The sequence below is a fragment of the Ostreococcus lucimarinus genome, chromosome 1 (assembly GCF_000092065.1).
Source record: "Ostreococcus lucimarinus CCE9901 chromosome 1, complete sequence".
Lineage (NCBI taxonomy): Eukaryota > Viridiplantae > Chlorophyta > Mamiellophyceae > Mamiellales > Bathycoccaceae > Ostreococcus > Ostreococcus sp. 'lucimarinus'.
This window is the reverse complement of record NC_009355.1, coordinates 601,159-620,710: the sequence shown is the minus strand read 5'-3', so window position 1 is coordinate 620,710 and position 19,552 is coordinate 601,159. Positions and strand designations below refer to the sequence as shown.

Genomic DNA, 19,552 nt, shown 5'->3' with positions numbered 1-19,552 from the left:
GTCCATCTCAAAGCAAAAGCTGCGTCACGTCCGGCACGCACGTCATGCGCGCGATCGTCGGTCCCATGATGACGCACTGTTGCCTATCCCCATCTAATCGAGCGAGCTGCTCCGAGTGTTGGTACGGCGTTCCTCGCATGACGTCGAACACCGCGTTTCCAATGTACAGCTTCGCCGAACCGTCGGCGTGAATCTTCAATTCCCCGAGCTGTCCATTGGAGAGTTCGGACACGCCACGCACCATACCCGAATCTTCGTCGTCTGGATCATCGTCTCTGAGCGTGACGACGCCGTCCACGTCCATCTCCTCGCTCGCGATGCGCTTGCGAAGCGGTAAATCCGACGGCAGTTGAAGCACCACGTACTTGTCCTCGGTCGATTCGCGAACCGTATCGCCTACGGCACCGACATCGACCTCGCGCGAACTTCGTGTGAGCACCGTGGGGTAATACTGCGACTTATCCGTCCAATCTTCCTCGGCGTCGTACATCTCCTCCGTCGTCGCGCGTTCGGGTTGTATCCGCCTCGAAGCCTCCTCCAACGCCAGTTGCGCTTGCTTCGCCTTGCTCATCCGCGCCTGACGCGCGGGCGTCGTCTGCACGCCTACCGGCGCGTCCGTCATGATCGCATCCGCCGCTCGCGCGGGCGTCGACGGCGTCGCCGGCGCCTTCCCCGGCAACCCGTCCTCCTCGCCGTCGTCGTCCGCCGTCGCCGCGTCGCCGACTTCTTCCTTCACCGCCACCGCGCTCGCGGCTTTCCGCGTCGACGCACCACCGATCGCGGCTTTCCCGCGCTTCCCCCCGCTCGCGCTCGTCGTCTCTTTCGCGCCTCTCGCCGCGCGTCCCGCGCGTCGCGGCGTCCCGCTCGCCGCGCCCTCGCCCTCGCCCTCGCCCTCGCCCTCGCCCTCGCCCGTCCGTTCGCCCGCGCTCGTCCGTTCGCCCGCGCCCGCGCGATTCGCGCGCGTCGCGCCCTCGCCTCGCTCTCGCCGCTCCCTCGAGCTCCCGCGCGCGCCTCGCGTCGTCGTCGTCGCGCGTCGATCGCCGCCGCCGCCCGCGCTCGCCGATTTCCCTCGCGTCGCGCTCGCGCTCGCGCGCGCGCGCTCGCTCGCCGCGCTCGCGCGTATGCTCCCCAACCGCGCGCTCGCGCCGCGTCCGTCGCGCGCGCGCTCGCTCGACATCGCGCGCCGCGCCGTGCGGTCGCGCGTCGGCGCCGTCGCCGGGACGCGCGACGTCGCGCGCGCGTCACAGCGCGCGCGCGACGCCGCGCGACGCCCCGCGCGCGCGACGCCGCGCGGGATGTCCACCGCGCGCGCCGCGCGCGCGAGCGACGCGCGCGAGCGCGAGGGCGCGACGCGAGCGCGCGCGACGTCGCCGCGGCGGGGACCGCGGGCGCGCGCGCGGGCGACGACGGCGCGCGCGGACGGAAGCGCGCGCGCGACGACGGCGACGGACGCGCGAGCGACGACGACGGGACGAAAGCGATCGCGGCGCGACGGCGACGGGACGAGAGCGACGACGGCGCGCGCGGACGAGGGCGAACGCGCGAGAGCGGGCGAACGCGCGAGAGAGGGCGGCGACGCGAGCGGAGACGGGTGGAGCGCGAACCCGTGGCGCGCGGCGAATAATCTGGACGTCAACGACGTGGCCATGGTGCAAAATTTGCTGGAACGCTCGCTGCGGTTGTACATGTCGAAGAGGGAGGTGGTGGCGCACCTGCAGGCGCTGGCGAACATCGACCCGGTGTTCACGCAACTGGTGTGGGGGCAGCTGGAGAAGAGTAATCCGGAATTTTTTCAGGCGTACGGCGTCATGGTGGAGGTGAAGGATCAGATCATTCGCTTCAACGCGCTGCTGGAGAAGCAGCACGAGTGGATGCAGAAGAACGGGGAGGCGGGAGGAGGAGGCGAACCGAAGGCGAAGGCGAAGGCGAAGGCGAAGGCGTCGCCGAAGAGGAAACAAACCGCGCAAACGAAGACACCCGCGGTGGAGGCGGCGACGCCGGCGCGCGCGTCGAACGCGTCGGGGGCGAAAAAGAGCGAATTACCCGTGTTGACGCCCGGAGTAAATGCGGGTTTGACGGGGGTCGGCGCCGTCGGCGTCGCGGACGCCGCGCTCTTCGGCGGAACGCCGTACACCGCCAATCCCGATCTTCACGAAGAAATCACCAAGTTGATGATGGAAACGCCGTCCATGAACATAGCCGTCGCGGATTTGCAGCTCGATTTCGAGAAGCACATGGAAGACCTGATGCCTCGAGACGCGGACCACCCCGCGAGCTCGCTGCCGCGAGACTTTTCGCTCGACGACATTCCCGACTTCAACCTCTGATTTCGACCGGCGCTCGCGTAGGACGCAGTCAATAGCGTTAACTAGATAGACACACAGTGTGCGGTTCAATATTCAGTATAATATTCCTTCATTCCCCATCCGAGCGCCCTCGTCTCGTCGACCTCCGTCGTCCCGTTCGTCGTCGCCGCACTCGAGGGCGCGCGTCGTCACCCGCGCGTTCGCCCGTTCCATGCCCTTGCGCCACCTGAAGCGCGTGCGCGTGCAATTCAACCCGCTCGATCCTCGCAGCACGGCTGCGCGCGAGTTCCTCGCCCGCGTCACCACGGCGAAGGCGGCGAAATCCAACCCCGAGTGCGCCGTCGAGCCGCGCGTGCGCAACGACGCCGCGCCGCCGGTCGTCGCGGTGGAGTTCGCGAGCGGCGCGCGCGATCAGTTTAACGTCCATCGCATGACCGTGGACGATATCGCGCGAAGGATCAAGACGGTGAGCGATCAGATGGCGGTGAAGCAATCCCTCGCCGAGGCTGGGTTGAAGCTTGAAGACTTGAGGTTTGACGTGCGCGGGACGTGAACGCGATGTCGATGTCGACCGTGCAGCAGGAAGCGCTGCGACGAAGAGCGTTGGAACATCGCGCGCGATGGGAGGCGCAGCGACGCGAGGTGGAGGAGCGAAGGGCGAGGGAACGCGAGGACGAGAACGTCGCGCGCGCGTCGCGAGCGGCTCGAGAAATCCGAGCGACGACGAACGACGACGACGACGACGACGATGACGACGAACGGTTGTGTAGGATATGTTTTTCGGGTGAGGATGGCGGACGGTTGTTTTCGCCGTGCCGGTGTCGAGGTTCGATGGCGTTGGTGCACGTGGAGTGCCTGAACGAGTGGAGAAACCTCAGTCGAAATCCTCGGAGCTTTTACGGCTGCGATCAATGCGGATATCAGTACAATCTCGAGCGCACGAGAGCGGCGCGTTATTTAGAGCGAGAAGAGCCCGCGTTGGTGTTCGCAGTCGTGGGTGTGTTTCTCTTAACGCTCTTCGTCGCCGCGCTGTGTCGCGCGGCGAGCCACGGGGCGTTTCTCATTATGACGCGCGTACGCCAGTTTCTTCAAGCGCGAAACATGTTGCGATCGCGTCCGAGCATCGATCGCATCCTAGCAGAACTCACCATGAAGCGCGTGCAGACCCATCGAGGCGTGACGCTGCACGCGTCGACGTGTTACGTCGAAGTCTTCTTCTATCGTCTTGTGCGTTGGATCCCTCCTTGGCGCGACTTGCGTCGCGCCGACAGTTGGTTCCACGCCCCGCGCATCATCGCGATACACGAATACCTCGACTTTTTCACCGGTGGGTACCTCATGGTCGGCTTGCTCGCCTTCATCGTGAGTATGTACAACAAAATTCAAGTTCAGGGAATTCGCCGCGTCGCCGAATTCGTCGGCCCGAGCTTTGCCTTCGTCTTCGCCGCCAACGGCTTAAAGGGCGCGCGGCTTCCCCTCTTCGCCGGTTCGCTCTACGCCTACGCCAAGCTTCACGAGTACACCAAGCTCAAGAGTCGCGCGCTGTTAATGCGCATAGGCCAACGCGTCTTAGAAGTTCAATAGTACGGAGCGCCGCCGGAGCGCGACCCAACCGACGCAACCACCTCTCGACCCCAGTCGCCGCCTCGCCGCGAACATGTCGGACGACGACGACTACGGATTCACGTACTCGGACGAGGACGAGTTCAACGAAGATGAGGTCGACATCGAGAACGCTTACTACAACGCCAAAGGTGCGCCGCGCGACGACTCGACGGACGAACGCGCGTCCCCTTGCGAATGCGAACGCGTCAACGGCGCGACGAAACGACCCGACTGACGCGAGATGACGTCCGTAGGCTCGCTCGAGAGCGGTGCGAACGAAGCGGCGATGAAAGGTTTCGAGGAAGTGATCGCGATGGAGCACGAGAAAGGCGAGTGGGGGTTCAAGGCGTTGAAACAAATGGTCAAGCTGCTGTATAAAATGAACGACGCGGGGGCGATGCTGGAGCGGTACAAGGAGCTGTTGACGTACGTCAACGACGCGGTGACGAGGAATTACAGCGAAAAGGTGTTGAATTCGATATTAGATACGATTGCGTCGAACGAGGATATGGGATTTTTGCAAGAGTTTTACGAGACGACGCTTAGAAAATTAGAAGAGACGAAGAACGAGCGTCTGTGGTTCAAGACGAATCTCAAGCTGTGTAAACTGGTCTTCGACGCGAAAGATTTCGCGCGCATGCAGGTGATTTTGAAGGAACTGCACAAGAGTTGCCAAAATGAGGATGGCACGGTGGATCAGCGCAAAGGGACGCAGCTTTTGGAGGTGTACTCGATCGAGATACAAATGTACACGGCGCAAAAGAACACGAAGAAGCTCAAGGATTTGTACGAAAAGGCGTTAGAAGTGACGTCGGCGATTCCGCATCCGCGAATCTTAGGCATTATTCGAGAGTGCGGTGGGAAGATGTACATGGTAGAGCGCGACTGGGAAAACGCGGCGACGGATTTCTTCGAAGCGTTCAAATCCTACGACGAAGCCGGTAGCGATCGACGCGTGCAGTGCTTGAAATATCTGGTCCTGGCGAACATGCTCATGGAGAGCGAAGTCGACCCGTTCGACGCGCAAGAGGTGAAACCGTTTCGCGAGGATAAAGAAGTCACCGTCATGCGATCGCTCGTTGGCGCGTATCAACGAAACGATATCGCGGCATTCGAGCAACTCCTCAAGACGCATCGCGAGCAAGTCATGGGCGACGACTTCATTCGCGATTACGTCGAGGATCTCCTGAAGAACATCCGCACCCAAGTCCTCTTGAGACTCATCGAGCCGTACACCAGAATCACGATCCCTTACATCTCCACCGAGCTCAACATTCCCGAGCCCGACGTCGAGTCCCTCATGGTTTCCCTCATCCTCGACCGCCGCGTCGACGCCAAAATCGACCAACGCGCGCAAGTCGTCCACATCGCGCGCGAGGATCCGCGCGCCATCGACGCCATCGCTCGCGCTCGCGGCTTCGCCAACTGGTCCGAGCGTTTACGCGATCTCCATCTCACCGTCGCCTCGAAGCTCGCGCGCGCGTGACCGTCACCGTTGTAAAACATTTCTTCTCCTCGTCGCCGGCGCCGGCGCCTCGCCCGCTCGACGCGCCAGATTCCGCGAGCCCATCCGACCTCACTCGCGCGCGCGTCGCGAAACTCGCTCGCGCCATGCGCGTTCGCGCGCGAAACGCGCGCGTCGTCGCCCTCGTCGCGTTCGCGTGCGCGCTCGCGCGTCGCGTCGGCTCCGCGCGCGCGTTTTATCTCCCCGGCGTCGCCCCGATCGATTACGAGCGCGACGACTTGGTGTACATCAAGGTGAACAAACTCACGTCCACGGTCACGCAGTTGCCGTACGATTACTACGCGCTGCCGTACTGTAAACCGGATAAGATAAAACACGCGGCGGAGAACCTCGGGGAGGTGCTGCGAGGAGATCGGATCGAGAATTCGCTGTACTCGCTGGAGATGCGATTCGACGATCGGTGCAAGGTGCAGTGTCGGAAACAGTTGAGCGAAGAGGAAGCGAAAACGCTGAAAGGAATGATCAAGGACGAATACAGGGTGCAGATGATATTGGATAATCTACCGGTGGGGATGACGCGGTACGTGGAGGACGAGCAAGGGACGAGGAAAAAGTACGAACGCGGATATCCAGTGGGATTCACGACGGAGGACGGGAAAGCGTACGTGAATAATCACATTCGCTTCACGATCTTGTATCACAAGGATCAGGAGACGGATTTGAGTAGAATCGTTGGATTCGAATGCGAGCCATTCAGCGTGGATCACAAGTATAAGAAGTGGAGCGACGATAAGCCGTTGTTGAAAACGTGCGATCCGAGGCAGCAAGTGTACGTTTCGGAGGGGAGCGCGCCGCAAGAGGTCAAGCCGGGTGAAGAAATCGTGTACACGTACGACACGCTATTCAAAGAGAGTGACATTCGGTGGGCGAGCCGTTGGGATACGTATCTCTTGATGGCAGACGATGAAATTCACTGGTTTTCCATCATCAACAGCATGATGATTGTGCTCTTCTTGTCGGTGATGACGGCGCTCATCATGCTGCGAACGCTTCATCGCGATATTACCGTGTATAACCAGCTCGAAACCGCTGAAGAAACGCAAGAAGAGTCTGGTTGGAAGTTGGTTCACGGTGACGTCTTCCGCGTTCCGGCGCACTACACCTGGCTCTCCGTCTTCGCCGGCACGGGCGTGCAACTCCTCTGCATGACGACGGTAACCATCTTCTTCGCTGTTCTCGGGTTCTTATCACCCGCCAATCGAGGTGGGCTCATGACCGCTATGGTGATGATTTACGTCATCATGAGCTTCGTGAATGGTTTCGTCAGCGCATTTTTGTTCCGTATGTTCAAAGGTCAAACTTGGAAGATGAACGCCGTCAAGGCTTCTTTGTTGTATCCTGGCGTCGTCTTCACAGTGGGTACGGTGTTGAACGTTCTTATCTGGGGTCAAAAGAGCAGTGGTGCGATCCCGTTCGGAACGTATTTTGTTCTCATGTTCTTGTGGTTCGGTATCTCCGTCCCGCTGACTTTCATGGGGAGTTACTTGGGTTTCAAGAGAGAGCCTTTGGAGGAACCTGTGCGAACGAATAAGATTCCACGCCAAATCCCGCCGCAGCCTTGGTACATGCACGATGCCGTGGCCGTTCTCATCGGAGGCGTGCTTCCGTTTGGGGCGGTGTTCATCGAGCTGTTCTTCATCCTCACTAGCATCTGGCTTCAGCAGTTCTACTACATATTTGGCTTCCTGGCGCTCGTCTTCATCATTCTCGTCGTCACGTGTGCGGAAATCACCGTCGTCATGTGCTACTTCCAACTCTGCGCCGAAGATTATCGTTGGTGGTGGCGATCGTTCTTGACAAGTGGAGCGGCCGCGTTCTACATGTTCGCGTACGGGATCGTCTACTACCACACCACGCTTGTGGTGACGCACAAACTGACGACATTCATCTACTTTTCGTACATGTCGGTTTTGTCGTTTGGATTCTTCATCCTCACGGGCACTGTGGGTTTCTTGGCGAGTTTAGCATTCGTTCGTGCGATTTACGGAAGTGTCAAGATCGATTAAAGCATCGAAATAGATATTGCAATAACCACGGCAGAATTCTTCTATCATCGCGATGCACCTCGTGAAATATTTACTTCATCGAGTCAATCAGTGCCTGGAATTCCGCGCTTTGCTTTGCGTACATGTGCGTCAACACATTCAGCTTCAACCTGAGTGCGTTATTCATCTTCTTCTGATGCTGATTTTCTTCCAGAACAGCATTCATTTGTTGTAACTCATGACGCAGTAAGTGAACAGTGTGATCCAAATCCTCATTTTCATCGTCGCCGTAAACCAGGCCGTCCATGTAGTCGTCATCCCCGTGAGGGCGAAGGCCATTCCGAGACGCTACCCGTTCTTCGGCCACAGGTGCTGGAGACGGCGTTTTGTTCCCAAACTTGAACAACTCCCCGACAAACGCGCCGATCGTGCTATTCGCTGAGGCGCTTCGAGACTCGCTCACGACGCTCTGTTGCGACAAAGGAGAATCCGAGTTAAAGTAGTCCGACGCGATCTTGATGAAGTAGTTTACGAATTCAGGAAATGTCACCACCCTTTTTGCGTCAATCGACATCGCCTTGAAGATAACCGCGACCATCTTTTTCGTCTTGTCAGCGCCGTGGGAGATGTCGCTGCCGACGTCGAGTGCGAGCGCGATGTTGGGGCTCTCTCTGAGCTCGTCCAGGAACTCCTGCAACACGATGCGCTCGTTCTTTTCGTAATCCACAATTTTGTACACATCACGCAAGTATGATTTAAGGACAAGCAAGTCAGAATCCGGTATTTTGCTCATGTTCTCCTCCTTCTTTTCTTTCTCGCTCGTTCGCAAGCCTGCTTTGAGCGCTTGCTTGCTGACATACCGAATGCCACGCTTAAACGCGCTCATGCTTCGAACTTTTGCCTGATCGAACGACATTAGCAACGCTTTCTTTTCGTCTCTCGACAGCTTGTTCAGAGCGTGATTCGAGTGCGCGTTTTGCTGCACCGTAAAGTACTCCACGAACTCTTCAAAGTTAACGCTCTTATTCTGGTCGGCGTCCATCCTTGAGAAAACCTCGCTGACAACGTTCGATACGTCGTCGCCGGCGGGCGTGCCTTCATCTAACAAGGCTCCGATCTCCGGATTCGAGTGTAAAGCCGATAAGAACTCCACGAGCGTCACCTCGCCGTTGCCGTCGTAGTCGATCAATTTAAACACTTGCTTGAGGTAATTCGCGTCAACCACCACCTGAACCGGAGCCTGCGGCGGCGGCGGCCTCGGCGGCGCCGCGCGCGCCTCCGGCTCCGGTGCCGGCACCACCGCGTTCTCCTCCGCGTTCCGCCCCGCCCGCGCCTCGATCTCCGGCGCGTCCTCCCCCGCGCCCTCCACTCTCGTCGCTCCGTTCTCCACCGCCGTCTCCTCCTTCACCGCCGCGTTCGTCTTCCCGCCCTCGAGCGCCTTTCTCTCCTCCGTTTCCATCTTCTTCTTCGCCTTCGCTCGCTTATTCGCCTCGATCGCGCTGATTCTGAACAATTCCAAGAATTCCTCAACCCGCACCGCGCGCGCCGCCGCCTCCTCCAGCGCGTCGAACACCCCGTCCAGCATCTCCGTCGACGTGAACGCCTCCGTCGCTCCCTGCAGCGCGTCCGTCATCGCCGCGTCCGCGCGCAATCGATCCAGGAACGCGCGCACGACGATCTCCCCGCGCCCGCTCGCGTCCAACGATTCGAAGCATCGCCTCAGCGCGAACTCCTTGACGATCAGCCGTCGCGCGCGCCGCGCCGAGGCGCGCGCGGACGCGTTGCGTTTCGAGCCGTCGCCGCGCGCCATCGCCGGCGGTCTCGGCGCCGCGGCGCGTCGTCGCGCGGCGTCGATCGGCGCGTTTTGATGTGCCGCGCGGCGCGGCGCGGCGCGATTCCGCGACGCGACGGCGACGACGGCGACGATGGCGACGGCGACGACGACGAGGATGACGGCGCTCGCGGCCGCGCGCGCGCGCGGCGACGCGACGCGACGCGCGCGCGCGACGCGCGCGAACGCGCGCGGCGATGGTCGACGTCAGCGCGCGGTCGACGCGCGCGCGGGGAAGCGACGAGGGATCGGGGACATCCTGGACGACGAGTTCAGCGAGAGCGATGGGAAGAAGAAGGAGAAGAAGCGCGGGGGGGTCTCGCGCGACGGAGGGGCGCAGTTCGAGCGGAAACCGATGGGGACGACGTCGAGCGCGCAGGATAAGTGGATTAAAGTGGGCAACGTGAGCGAACTCGAGGAGAAGCCGATCAAGGCGCTGCTGCTGGCGAATGGGAACTTTTGCATGGTGAAGTATGGGTCGATGGTTTTCATCACGGCGTGTAACTCGACGGCGTATCAGTATCCGCTCATCGACGGGGAGCTGTTCGAGGGACCGAGCGGGGCGGCGATTCGCGTGCCGCTCGACGGCACGGAGTACGACTTGGCCACGGGAGAGGTGATCACGTGGTGTCCGCAAAATACCATGATGCGCAAATTTTTGGGAGGACTCAAGAAGGCGGCGACGCCCGTGCCGTTGGCGGTGTATCCGACGAAGATTGATTCGGAGGGCGACGTGTTCACGTATTTCATCTGACTTGATTCCGCGAATGAAAATATAAATTACACAACGCTCTAAAATTGCTGCTCGCTAAATTCTAATCGTCGCCGCCGCCGCGCGCGCTCGCGGACGAACGTTTGTTGCCGCTACCGAATTCGAGACCCATGCTGGCCGCCACTTTCTCGGCGCCGCCGAAACGCTTGAGCGCATTGACGATATCCGCTCGCCCGGCGTCGCGCAACGATTTCTGAGACGGCATCCTTCGGGGGTTCCGTTGAACATTCGGATCCTCTGTGTTGGCGATGAAGTCTTTGATCTCCAACTCCAACGTTCGCAGTGTCCAATACCCACGTGGTCGCGTCTTCGCGCCCGACCAATCTAGAAGTTGCGCCACCTTTACGAAACCGCCGAGGCTTTCGATTTGCTGGATGGCGTCCCAGTGACGCCCGCCGCGTAACTGTTCTCGCGTCGGCATGCACTTGTTCTCGCCGAAGCCGAGAGTGATAAGTTCGCGCTTCAACGCTTGTATCTGTTTCTCTTGGTTTTCAGTGGCTTCAGAGTTGAGCGCGCCGACGATTTGCTCGTCGACGGCGTCTTCCTCGTCGACGGACATTCCAGCGCCTTTCAGCACAAGATCGGCGACTTTGATGTTGACGTTCCCGTATGACTGCACCTCTTTACTCGCAATTCCTTCCATGAAATCTCTCGCTTGTTTGAGCATGGTTGAAATCTCTTCAAACACGATGCGCTCGTTGAGCGGGTCCACCTTTTTCGCCGTCCCATCTATTCCAGCATTGCTCACAACGCCCTCGATGGCGAATTTCAACACCGTGGCTGCGGAGTCTTCGGTCGGAACGACGAGCCATTTACCTTGAAGCGCGCCGAATTTCGGGTTCTGTAACACGCGAAACTGTAACTCGGTGCGGTCGTCCTTCTGCACGACGTCCAGCGCCGTCGACTCTTCGATGGCGTGAAAGAGGTCGCACTTTACGAAGACTTGCCTGAGACGCAATCGTTTGATCTTTTCGGACGCCTCACGCTCGACTGCATTATATCTTTGAATGTACTCAGTGTGCATGAGATGCGGCATGAACTTTGGCATGTTTTCGTAATTCGTCAACAAATCCCACACCAACGCCGGCGGCGCCTCGATGCGAACCGCGGCCAGCGCGCGTCTGTGCAACAAACTGTCCGTATCGTACCGTCGCATGTGCACCTCGAGCGAGCCTGGATTTTCAAACGGGGTAATGTCGCTTGAAAACCACTTCTCTCCTTGCGCACCACCACCGATAGCTCTCCAGCTCTTCGGTGCCTCTGAGGCTTTGGCTGTCTCGCCGCGCGGACGCATCCGCACCGCGGCGGGTTTGGAGGCATCCGGCGTCTCCTCGTCTTGACTCGATTCCGAGTTTTGCGTCGGGACGTTGACCTCACTCAATCCGAGATATCCACTCGGTACTAAAGAATCGTCCGCTTTCTTTGCCAGTTCCCTGGATGCCCCGAAAGGGGTCTCGAGCTGAGGCAGGAATCCCGGCGACCGCAGTCGTCGTTGGTCTCTCTTCACCGCCTGCTTCGTCACGCTCGCGATGACGAACGGGAAGCTCTCCTCCACCGCCCTGCGCAGGACATCAGCTGGAACTTCGTAATTTGTCGGCCTCAACTCAGCCCTGTACTCCAATCTGCACTTGTACGATTCGCCAAAAATAGGCCGAATACAAAACGATCCCACGAGCATGAAATCGCTTCGCTCGTCGACGTTTCTCGCCAAAAATCCAAGCTTCGCCGGCCCGTTTTCCCAGTTCGGTGGCCCCTTCGACTTATCCACGATCCGAACGCTCACCGTATTCAGCATTCTCGGCGTGAACAGCGTGTAATCCATCGCGAGCAATCGCACCTCCGTCTCCGTCGATCCGTATTGCTTCGGCCCGCGCTTGGCCACGAGCAGCGTCGGCGCGAACTCCGACAAATTCTCCCCTCTCGCCAAACACGCCCACACCGACTCCGGCGACGCGACGACGTCCACCGCGACGATCGCCGCCGCGCTCTCCTCTTCCTCCGTCTCCTCGTCGTCCGCCGCCTCGTTCGAGCCTCTCTCGTCGTCGTCCGCCTCGTCGTCGTAATCGTCCCAACTCGTCGAAATTTCGTACCCCGCCCGCGCGTCGCTTCCCCACGACGCGCGCGCGCGCGTCCATCGCCCGCGTCGACGCGTCGACCCTCGCTCGCGCGTCCGCGTCGCGCGCGCGCGCGACGCGACGTCGCGCGCGACGCGTCCGCCTCCCGCGTCGTCGCGCCCAGCGCCCATCCGCGCGCACCGCACCGCGGCGCTCGACGCGCGTCCGCGCGCGCGCGACGTCGACGCCGGCGTCGCGGGCGTCCGCGCCGACGCCCGCATCGTCGACGCGCGCGCCGACGCGCCGCTCTGGCGACGCGCGTCGCGCGCGCGACGGGACGTTTCACCGCGAAACTAGCATACACACGGACACGAATTGAAAACTAAAACACGGACCTCGTCCGCGATGCCCCGGCAGCGCGGACGGATAACGTCGCCCGTCATGGCGCTCCGACGCACTCGTATACGACGCCCGCGCGCGTCGCGCGATTTATGCCGCGCCGCGCGCGCGAAAGGCCGACCGCGGATCCGCACACTCGAACGCGACGCGCGCGACGGCGACGGTGCGCTGAGCGAACGCGCGCGATCGCGCGAGCGCGAACGCGCGCGAAAGACCGCGATCGACCGCGCGCGCGACGACGGCGCGGCGGCGTCGCGACGTCGGACGCAGACGCGCGACGCGCGACGCGCGTGACCTCTCCGGCGCGCGGCGTCGAGCGCGCCGGACGCGCGCGCGACGACGGTCGCGAGGCGCGGACCGCGCGCGTCGACGCGGGAATATTCTGCGCGGCGCGCGCGCGAGGCGACGACGACGGGCGATCGCGCGCGCGCGAAAAGCGACGCGCGAAAAGCGACGCGCGAAAAGCGAACCCCGTGACTCACGTCGCGCGCGTGCGAAACACAGATGGCGCCCGCGACGCAGCGCGCGTGCGGTGCCGCGCGTGCGGTATCGACGAAGACGAAGTGTACGTTTTTTTGTTCGCGCGGCGAACGATGCGCGCGGCGAGGCGAAGCGCGCGCGCGAGGCGACGAGCGATCGCGCGCGATCGAAACCAACGGCATCCCGTTATTCGATAAGGTGGAGTGGATGAAACCTAGGTCGGCGCGCGAACGCGGAGAGCGGAAGACTGACGAGGACGCGAACTCGTGCGAGCGCGCGTAGTTTTGGGTGACGTGAAGAAGGGGACGTCGGCGCGCGCGTGCGTGCGCAGGGCGGACTCGGCGCGACGCGTCGGCGTGGCGCGCGCGACGAAGCGCGGCGACGCGCAGGCGCGCGACGCCGTCGCGGATTCGGCGGCGAGCACGGCTTCAGCGTCGAGCGCGGATGCGTTGGCCAAGTATGTGGCTGAAAGAGGAGGGAAACGGGTGATTCGTAAGGTGTTGATCGCGAACAACGGTATGGCGGCGACGAAGAGCATTCTCTCGATGCGGCGTTGGGCGTTTAACACGTTCGGGGATGAAAACGCAATTCAATTCTTGGCCATGGCGACCCCGGAGGACATCGCGGCGAACGCCGAGTTTATCCGTTTCGCGGATGACTACGTCGAAGTTCCGGGTGGTTCGAACAAGAACAACTACGCCAACGTGCCTTTGATCACAGAAATCGCCAAGCGCGAAGGCGTCGACGCGGTTTGGCCGGGATGGGGTCACGCTTCCGAGAATCCAAAGCTCCCGACTTCGCTCAAGGCGATCGGCGTGCAATTCATCGGCCCGACTGCGCCGGTGATGAGCGTGCTAGGCGATAAGATTGCGGCCAATATTTTGGCGCAAACCGCCAAGGTTCCGTCTATTCCGTGGTCTGGCGACGGTCTCGTCGCAGAGTTGACGGAGGAGGGCACGATTCCGGAAGAAATTTTCAACAAGGCGATGGTCACGACGGTCGAGGAGTGCGTCGCGGCGGCGAAACGCATCGGTTTCCCGGTCATGTTGAAAGCGTCTGAAGGTGGTGGTGGTAAGGGTATTCGTATGAGCGCGGATGAAGAGCAGCTTCGAACAAACTTTGAGCAAGTCAAGGCTGAAGTCCCGGGCTCGCCGATGTTCATGATGCAGCTTTGTACGCAGGCGCGTCACTTGGAAGTGCAAATTGTCGGTGACGAGTACGGTAATGCCATTGCCTTGAACGGTCGTGATTGCTCCACGCAGCGTCGATTCCAGAAGATCTTTGAGGAAGGTCCTCCGACGATTGCCAAGCCGGAAATTTTCAGAGAAATGGAAAAGGCAGCGCAGCGTTTGACAAAGAATATTGGTTACATTGGTGCTGGTACGGTTGAGTACTTGTACAACGCAGCGACAGACAAGTACTTCTTCCTTGAACTCAACCCGCGTTTGCAAGTCGAGCACCCGGTGACGGAAGGCATCACTGGTGTCAACCTTCCCGCGACGCAGTTGCAAGTTGCCATGGGTATTCCGCTCGAGCGCATCCCGGAAATTCGAACCTTTTACGGGCGTGACACGGAAACGACGGACAGTATTGACTTCATGGAAGAAGATTACATCTTGCCGCAAACTCACGTCATCGCAGCGCGCATCACCGCCGAGAACCCGGATGAAGGTTTCAAGCCGACGTCTGGTGGCATCGAGCGCGTGCAGTTCCAGTCTACGCCCAACGTGTGGGGTTACTTCTCTGTCGGCACCAATGGGGGCGTACACGAGTTTGCGGATTCCCAGTTCGGTCACATCTTTGCATCTGGCAAAACCCGTAACGAAGCGCGCAAGGCGCTCGTGCTCGCTCTCAAGGGCATGGTCGTGCGCGGTGAAATCCGCACCGCCGTCGAGTACTTGGTTCAGCTTCTCGAAACGGGTGAGTTCAAGGATAATACCATCGACACCTCTTGGTTGGACGGGTTGATCGCGAAGAAGGAAATCGCCAACAAGCAAGACCCGCACATGATTGTGGTCGGTGCTGCTTTGTTCCGTGCTTTCAACATGGCGAAGGCTGAAGAGAGCGCCTTTACGGAGTTCTGGCAAAAGGGCCAGGTGTCTGTGCAAGGTGTCGACAAGATGATTCGCTTTCCGGTCGAAATCACGTACCAGGACACGAAGTACTCTTTCGAAGTGACTCGACCGGGCCCGGATACTTTCTGCATTGTCACTCCGGAAGGCCAGAAGATCGAAGCCAAGCTTCGCGAGCGTCCGGATGGCGCCCTCGTCGGTACTTTCGGTGGTGAACAACACGAGGTCGAGGGTCTCGAGGAACCGCTTGGCTTGAGAATGATTCTTGACGGTCAAACTTGGCTACTGCCGAACGTTTTCGACCCATCTGAGCTTCGCACCGACGTCACTGGTAAGCTCATTCGCTTCCTCCAAGACGACGGTGCTGAAGTCGTGGCTGGGAAGCCGTTCGCCGAAGTCGAAGCGATGAAGATGGTTATGCCCCTCATCGCCACTGAAAGCGGCAATGTGTCTCACGCCAAGTCTGCTGGCGCCGTTATCGAAGCCGGTGACTTGCTTGCGTCGCTTGAGTTGAAGGATCCGAGCAAGGTAAAGAAGATCAGCACTTTCTCTGGTGCGCTTCGCATCCCCGCCGATGAGTCTACTCCGGCGGGTCCGGAGGAAGCTCTCGAAGCTGCTGTGGCGCGAGTAAACTTACTCTTAGACGGTTATGAGCTCGATGCGGATGAATGTGTTTCTGACTTGTTCAACTGCCTCACTGCTCTTCCGGCAGATCAAGGCCGATGGGAACGAGCGACGACTGTGCTCGAGCAAATCATTCAACGTTACCTCAGCGTCGAAAGCGTGTTTGAAGGCAAGCCGATGGATGCTGTCATGCAACAATTGATTCGCTCGAACAGTAGCAACTTGACCCCGGTGTTGAATCAGGTTCGTGCGCATATGCGATCCAAGCAGCGTCAAGATCTCATCTTGTCGCTATTGAAGCAAGCGCCGACTTTGCCGCAGCGAGTTCTTTCTCGAGGTCCGATTTCATGGGCGGACGATCACGCCCCGATCTCCGACTCTCTACGTGGAAACATCGAAGCTCTCTCTAAGCTTCGCGGCAACGAATACGGCGATATCGCTGTCGTCGCGTCCAACATTCTCATCGAGCGTCGCTTGCCGTCTATTGACAAGCGCTTGGAAGAATTGAAGAAGATTCTCATCGGCTCGCAACCGTTGTCGCGCACCTGGGGCAAGGCAAGCGCGGGTGGTCTTCAGTCTTTGGTTGAGTCGCCGACTCTCGCCGTTGATTTGTTGCCTGCGCTCTTCGCGGACAAGGATGAAAAGGTGCAGAATGCTGCCCTTGAAGTGTACGCCAAGCGTGTTTTCCGTGCGCACAACGTGCTCAGCACCGCGGTGTCGCGCGATGATGGCATGACTTCCATCAGCTGGCAGTTCAAGTTCAATACTTTCCCGGATGAGAGCCCGCTCCGATGCGGTCTTTTGGCGCGCGTGGACAATGTTGCGGAAGCCAAGTCGCGTTTCACCGCAATCTTGGACCGACTTGATGCCACCATCAAGGCGGCCGGCGCTTCGAACGACCAAATGCACGTTCTTCACGTGGCAATTTGCCAACAAAGCGCCGACGATTCGTTGCCGGGTGATCTCGAGGCCTTCATCGCGACGCAAAAGCCGCGTCTTGAATCGATGGGCATTAAGTTCGTGAACGTTCTCGCGTATGCGAACCTCGAGCTTCCGTCGTACTACACGTTCCACTCTTCCAAGGATTTCAAGGAAGACTTACTGTACCGCGGTGAACGACCCACTGTCGCTCACCTTCTCGAACTCGCTCGTCTCGAGAACTATGGCTTGACTCGTCTCCCGACTGTGAACCGTGATCTTCACATGTACGTCGGTGAGTCTTCGGTCGGTGCTCGGCGCGGTCCAGCAAAGCACTTGTTGTTGCGCCGTCTCTCTCATTCCAAGGATGTCATGGAAGGCGGATTGGAGCGTGTTCTTGACAAGGCCGTCGAGGCGTTGTCTCTGTCTCTGATGGACAGCCGAGCCAAGGGTGCTTCGTCGTCCAGAATTTACGTCAACTTCTTGCCGCATCTCGAAGAACAAAACTTCTCCGTTGCTATCTCTTCTCTGAAGAATAAGCTCGCCGACTTCATCAGCCGCGAGTCTGCGTCTTTGCTCGCGCGACGAGTGGATGAAATTGAGATCCGCGTCCGCGTCGGCAAGGAGAAGGTGCCGCTTCGTCTCATGGCCACCTCCATGTCTGGTCAGTGGTTGAAGGTTGATATGTACAAGGAGTATTTGGAGCCGACGACTGGCAAGGCCGAACAGTTCTGCATGCTCGGCCCGAACGGTGAAGAACAAGCGTGCTTCCTTGAGCCGTATCCGCAACCGGGTGCTCTGCAACAAAAGCGCGCCGTGGCTCGTGCGATCGGCACGACTTACATTTTCGACTTCCTCGGTCTTTTCGAAAAGGCCTTGGTTCTTGACTGGCGTGCTCACGTCGCCGATGTCGGTGGTACGATGCCAAGTGAATTCTTCAGTGCTTCCGAACTCGTCCTGGGCGAAGATGGAGTGCTCACGAAGGAACAACGCCCGGCGGGATCGAACAACGTCGGCATGGTTGGCTGGCATTGCTTTATGAAAACGCCCGAGTACCCCCAAGGCCGAGAAATCGTCATCGTCGGTAATGATTGCACCTACATGTCTGGTTCTTTCGGTGTCAAGGAAGACGATGTCTACGACGCCGTTTCCAAGTATGCGCGCAACTTGGGCTTGCCGCGAGTGTACATCGCGTCTAACTCTGGCGCGCGCATCGGTCTCGTCGAGGAACTCAAGCCGTACTTCAAGATCGCGTGGATTGACGATTCCAATCCAGGCATGGGTTTCAAGTACCTCTACCTCACTCCGGACGATTATAAGGTGTTCCCGGAAGGTACCGTCGCGGCGGAAGAGATCGTAGAGGGTGGCGAAACGCGCATGAAGCTTACCGACATCATCGGTCAAATCCATGGCATCGGTGTCGAAAACTTGCGAGGCTCCGGTATGATTGCCGGCGAGCAATCCGCCGCGTACGCCGACGCTTTCACGTTGTCTTACGTCACCGGTCGATCTGTCGGTATCGGTGCCTACCTGTGCCGCTTGGGCCAGCGTAACATTCAAATGACGAATGGTCCGCTCATCCTCACCGGTTACTTGGCGTTGAACAAGCTGCTCGGCCGTGAAGTTTACACGAGCCAAGATCAGCTCGGCGGCCCGCAAGTCATGATGCCGAATGGTGTGTCTCACTTGCAAGTGTCTGACGACCAAGAGGGCGTTCGGTCCATCTTGAAGTGGTTGTCGTACACTCCGGCCACGTCCAAGTCGCAAGCGCCTGCGCTTCGCACGTCTGATCCGGTCGATCGCGACATTGAATTCATGCCGACGAAGACGCCGTACGATCCTCGCAACATGCTTGCGGGTGTGCAGTCGAATGGTGCTTTTGCTAAGGGTTTCTTCGATGTGAACTCGTGGACTGAGACGTTGCCCGATTGGGGTAAGTCCGTTGTCACCGGTCGAGCGCGTCTTGGTGGTATTCCGTGCGGTGTCATTGCCGTCGAAACTCGCTTGATGGAGCAACGCATCCCCGCCGACCCCGCCAACCCGGAATCGCGTGAAGCGGTTTTGGCTCAAGCTGGTCAAGTGTGGTTCCCTGACAGCGCTCACAAGACTGCGACTGCTATCAGAGATTTCAACAACGCCGAAAACTTGCCTCTCTTCATCTTTGCCAACTGGCGTGGTTTCAGCGGCGGTACCCGGGACATGTACGGAGAGATCTTGAAGTTCGGTGCGATGATTGTCGATGAACTTCGAGTGTACCGCCATCCGGTGTTCGTCTACATTCCGCCGAACGGTGAGCTTCGGGGTGGTGCTTGGGTCGTCGTCGACCCGACCATCAACGAAGCGAGAATGGAGATGTACGCGGATAAGGAATCTCGAGGTGGTATCCTCGAACCGCCAGGTATCTGCGAAGTCAAGTTCCGCTCCAAGGATCAGATCGCCGCGATGCACCGGTTGGACCCGATCCTTGCCAACTTGGCTGAGGATCCGGAGAAGAACAAGGATGAGATCAAGAAGCGGGAAGCGAACCTCTTGCCGATGTACACGCAAGTCGCGCACGAGTTCGCCGATCTCCACGATCGCAGTGGTCGCATGAAGGCCAAGGGAGTCATTCGAGATGTCGTCGAGTGGCAAAACGCTCGCCGCTATTTCCACGGTAGGCTCACGCGCAGACTTGCCGTGGACGCGTTAGCAAGTAGGATCAAGGAGCAGCTTGGCGACGTTGAGCTCGACAAGTCAATCGAAGCTCTCGTCGAAGATGCCATCGCTGCTTCGGGGGTCAACGCCAACGACGACCGTGCGGTCGCTGCGTTGCTTGAAAACAGCTCTGATAAGGTGATGGCGGATGTCATGGTCAAGGGACGCGCCGCGCAAGTCGCCCAATTCGTGAGCGAACTCAAGGGCCTCGATGCGGAGGCCTTGAGCGCTATCCTCGCGCAAATGTAGGTTAACCTAGAAACCTACAGCACGTACGCTTTGCAACA

The 19,552-nt window shown here is 59.5% G+C and overlaps 10 protein-coding genes across 10 annotated transcripts; 7 read left to right on the top strand and 3 right to left on the bottom strand.

Moving 5' to 3' along the window:
* Positions 1 to 7: 7 nt before the first annotated feature.
* OSTLU_28975 (predicted protein) lies at positions 8 to 571 on the bottom strand (the record flags this gene model as incomplete). The annotated part of the gene is made up of 1 exon (XM_001415512.1): positions 8 to 571. One exon carries the CDS (start codon positions 569 to 571, stop codon positions 8 to 10), a length of 564 nt encoding a protein of 187 aa, XP_001415549.1.
* Positions 572 to 1,646: 1,075 nt separating this feature from the next.
* OSTLU_28974 (predicted protein) lies at positions 1,647 to 2,327 on the top strand (the record flags this gene model as incomplete). The annotated part of the gene is made up of 1 exon (XM_001415843.1): positions 1,647 to 2,327. One exon carries the CDS (start codon positions 1,647 to 1,649, stop codon positions 2,325 to 2,327), a length of 681 nt encoding a protein of 226 aa, XP_001415880.1.
* Positions 2,328 to 2,517: 190 nt separating this feature from the next.
* Positions 2,518 to 2,859, top strand: OSTLU_92152 (predicted protein; the record flags this gene model as incomplete). The annotated part of the gene is made up of 1 exon (XM_001415842.1): positions 2,518 to 2,859. One exon carries the CDS (start codon positions 2,518 to 2,520, stop codon positions 2,857 to 2,859), a length of 342 nt encoding a protein of 113 aa, XP_001415879.1.
* An 89-nt stretch (positions 2,860 to 2,948) lies between these two features.
* On the top strand, positions 2,949 to 3,890 carry OSTLU_92151 (predicted protein; the record flags this gene model as incomplete). Its single annotated transcript, XM_001415841.1, has 1 exon — positions 2,949 to 3,890. A coding segment is annotated over one exon (942 nt), but the record flags the coding sequence as incomplete, so codon positions are not given.
* A 73-nt stretch (positions 3,891 to 3,963) lies between these two features.
* Positions 3,964 to 5,397, top strand: OSTLU_19323 (predicted protein; the record flags this gene model as incomplete). Its single annotated transcript, XM_001415840.1, has 2 exons — positions 3,964 to 4,060; positions 4,166 to 5,397. 2 exons carry the CDS (start codon positions 3,964 to 3,966, stop codon positions 5,395 to 5,397), a joined length of 1,329 nt encoding a protein of 442 aa, XP_001415877.1.
* A 125-nt stretch (positions 5,398 to 5,522) lies between these two features.
* Positions 5,523 to 7,442, top strand: OSTLU_23908 (predicted protein; the record flags this gene model as incomplete). The annotated part of the gene is made up of 1 exon (XM_001415839.1): positions 5,523 to 7,442. The coding sequence occupies one exon, from the start codon at positions 5,523 to 5,525 to the stop codon at positions 7,440 to 7,442; it is 1,920 nt and encodes a 639-aa protein (XP_001415876.1).
* A 34-nt stretch (positions 7,443 to 7,476) lies between these two features.
* Positions 7,477 to 9,274, bottom strand: OSTLU_28969 (predicted protein). Its single transcript, XM_001415511.1, has one exon. It carries the CDS (start codon positions 9,229 to 9,231, stop codon positions 7,513 to 7,515), a length of 1,719 nt encoding a protein of 572 aa, XP_001415548.1. The 5' UTR covers positions 9,232 to 9,274; the 3' UTR covers positions 7,477 to 7,512.
* Positions 9,275 to 9,370: 96 nt separating this feature from the next.
* OSTLU_92149 (predicted protein) lies at positions 9,371 to 10,006 on the top strand (the record flags this gene model as incomplete). The annotated part of the gene is made up of 1 exon (XM_001415838.1): positions 9,371 to 10,006. One exon carries the CDS (start codon positions 9,371 to 9,373, stop codon positions 10,004 to 10,006), a length of 636 nt encoding a protein of 211 aa, XP_001415875.1.
* A 61-nt stretch (positions 10,007 to 10,067) lies between these two features.
* On the bottom strand, positions 10,068 to 12,359 carry OSTLU_28967 (predicted protein; the record flags this gene model as incomplete). The annotated part of the gene is made up of 2 exons (XM_001415510.1): positions 10,068 to 12,059; positions 12,285 to 12,359. The coding sequence occupies 2 exons, from the start codon at positions 12,357 to 12,359 to the stop codon at positions 10,068 to 10,070; spliced, it is 2,067 nt and encodes a 688-aa protein (XP_001415547.1).
* A 1,050-nt stretch (positions 12,360 to 13,409) lies between these two features.
* On the top strand, positions 13,410 to 19,528 carry OSTLU_44400 (predicted protein). Its single transcript, XM_001415837.1, has one exon. It carries the CDS (start codon positions 13,476 to 13,478, stop codon positions 19,512 to 19,514), a length of 6,039 nt encoding a protein of 2,012 aa, XP_001415874.1. The 5' UTR covers positions 13,410 to 13,475; the 3' UTR covers positions 19,515 to 19,528.
* The last annotated feature ends 24 nt before the right edge of the window (positions 19,529 to 19,552 follow it).

Excerpts from the sequence above, each read along its gene's own strand:
- OSTLU_28969 (XM_001415511.1), bottom strand. The coding sequence starts at position 9,231 with ATGGCGCGCGGCGACGGCTCGAAACGCAACGCGTCCGCGCGCGCCTCG.
- OSTLU_44400 (XM_001415837.1), top strand. The coding sequence starts at position 13,476 with ATGGCGGCGACGAAGAGCATTCTCTCGATGCGGCGTTGGGCGTTTAAC.